General features: G+C 68.0%; 1 protein-coding gene across 1 annotated transcript, besides 1 other annotated feature; it reads left to right on the forward strand.

The window, feature by feature from the left end:
• On the forward strand, positions 1–1,605 carry Tc00.1047053419207.9 (dispersed gene family protein 1 (DGF-1), putative; the record flags this gene model as incomplete). Its single annotated transcript, XM_797307.1, has 1 exon — positions 1–1,605. A coding segment is annotated over one exon (1,605 nt), but the record flags the coding sequence as incomplete, so codon positions are not given.
• Positions 1–1,605: a sequence feature (areas not merged during assembly with more than two copies in the genome that could not be assigned to a particular haplotype).

The raw sequence follows: 1,605 nt of genomic DNA on the forward strand, positions 1-1,605 counted from the left end.
GCCGGGGCCGATGCGCTACTCGCATCTGAGCGGGCTGACGAACGCGGTGGCGTCGCCGCTTGTGCTGCACGCGACGTCGCTGTTGCAGTCGCAGCTGCGTGTGAGCAGCACTGTGCTGAGGTCGTTGCAGGCGGGCGGGTCGGCGGTGTACGTTGGCGGCGGCGTGGAACTGCTGTCGAGCGCGGTAGTGCTTGACGGCGTGTCGCTGGAGGCGTCGGGTGGTCAGACGGCGTCCGCGATGCATGTGGCGTCCTCGTCGCGTCTCAGTCTGCGGAGCCACTCGGTGTTCTCTGTGACGAACGTCTCGGTTGTGAGCAGCGGCGGCGGCATTGTGCTTGGCGAGCGCCTTGCGGTGCTTGACTCGGTGCTGCGCTTCGTGGGCGTCGAGGGGTCTGTTGCGTCGTCGCTGGTGCGCTGCGACGGTGGGATGGTCGGTGTCGGCGGGTGGCTGGAGATGCACGACGTGTGGGCGGTGGGCGAGGCGTCGTCGGTGGCGTCGCTGTCGGGGGTGACGCTGAGCGGCGGTTCCGTGTCGATTGCGCGCTGCACTGCCACCGGCGCGACGCTTGTCTCCGGGCTGGCGATCACGAGCGGCGCCGTGTCGGTGCAGTGCAACCGTGCCGGCGGCCGGGTGCTGCAGAGCAGCGGCGACTACCGCTTGGCCGGCCTGCCCTCCGTGAGCGTGGTCCCGTGCGACGGCTGTGCGGCTGCGCTGGCGTGCTTTGCTGCGCTGACGGCGTCGTTCTCCGACTGCGTGTGCAGCTGCCGCGTCGGCGGCGTGGGCGAGGAGTGCCTGCCGTTCGACGTGCCGCCTGCAAGGGCCGGCGGCAGTGGTGGCGGCGCGCAGGGCTGCGTGAGTGGCGTGACGCTGACGGAGTCCGTGACGGTTGGCGGTGGGCGGGCGACGGCGTGCTTCGACTCGGTGGTGTTCAGCGGGCCGATCACTGTGGCGGTGGACCTGCGCTTGATGGAAGCGTTCGCTGACGTGCTGAACGTGACGCTGCGCCACTGCGTGCTTGCGGCCGGCGCGCAGCTGCGGATTGGTGGCCTCAGCGAGAGCACGGCGCGCCTGATGCCCCGCGCTCTCGTCAACATGACGAACGTGACGTCGCTGGAGGGAACGGTCGTGCTGCATGGCGCGATGCCGCCGCACTCGAGTGTTCTGCTGGCGAACTCAACGCTGCGTGCGACAGTTGGCGGGTCGCAGTACGTGCCGACGACACCTGGCCATGCGGGATTGAGGTGTGGCCCCACGCTTGTCCTGGACGGCGTCCGGCTACTGTCGACGCGGTTTGTCATGACGCGGTCGAGTCTGGTGTGTGGCGGTGCCTCGTGCGCTACGATCCTCGTGGAGCGCGGCCTCGGCGTGAACCTGTCCAGCGTCTTCTACATGGACAACTGCGCTGTTATTTCGGAGACGTACGTGATGCACGGTCTTGCGTCAGACCTGCGTGTCAGCGGCGGCTCCGTGTTCTCCATACAGAACAGCTCATGGAGCGCGCTGAGCATCGAATACTACAAAGGTGCGTGTGTGTTTGAGGACGTTGCGGTGAAAGGCGGCAGCGTGCTGCAGGTTGTGTCCGGCACGTTCCGTCTCGGCTTGCC

This window comes from Trypanosoma cruzi, genomic scaffold, assembly GCF_000209065.1.
Source record: "Trypanosoma cruzi strain CL Brener 1047053516531 genomic scaffold, whole genome shotgun sequence".
Taxonomy (NCBI): domain Eukaryota; phylum Euglenozoa; class Kinetoplastea; order Trypanosomatida; family Trypanosomatidae; genus Trypanosoma; species Trypanosoma cruzi.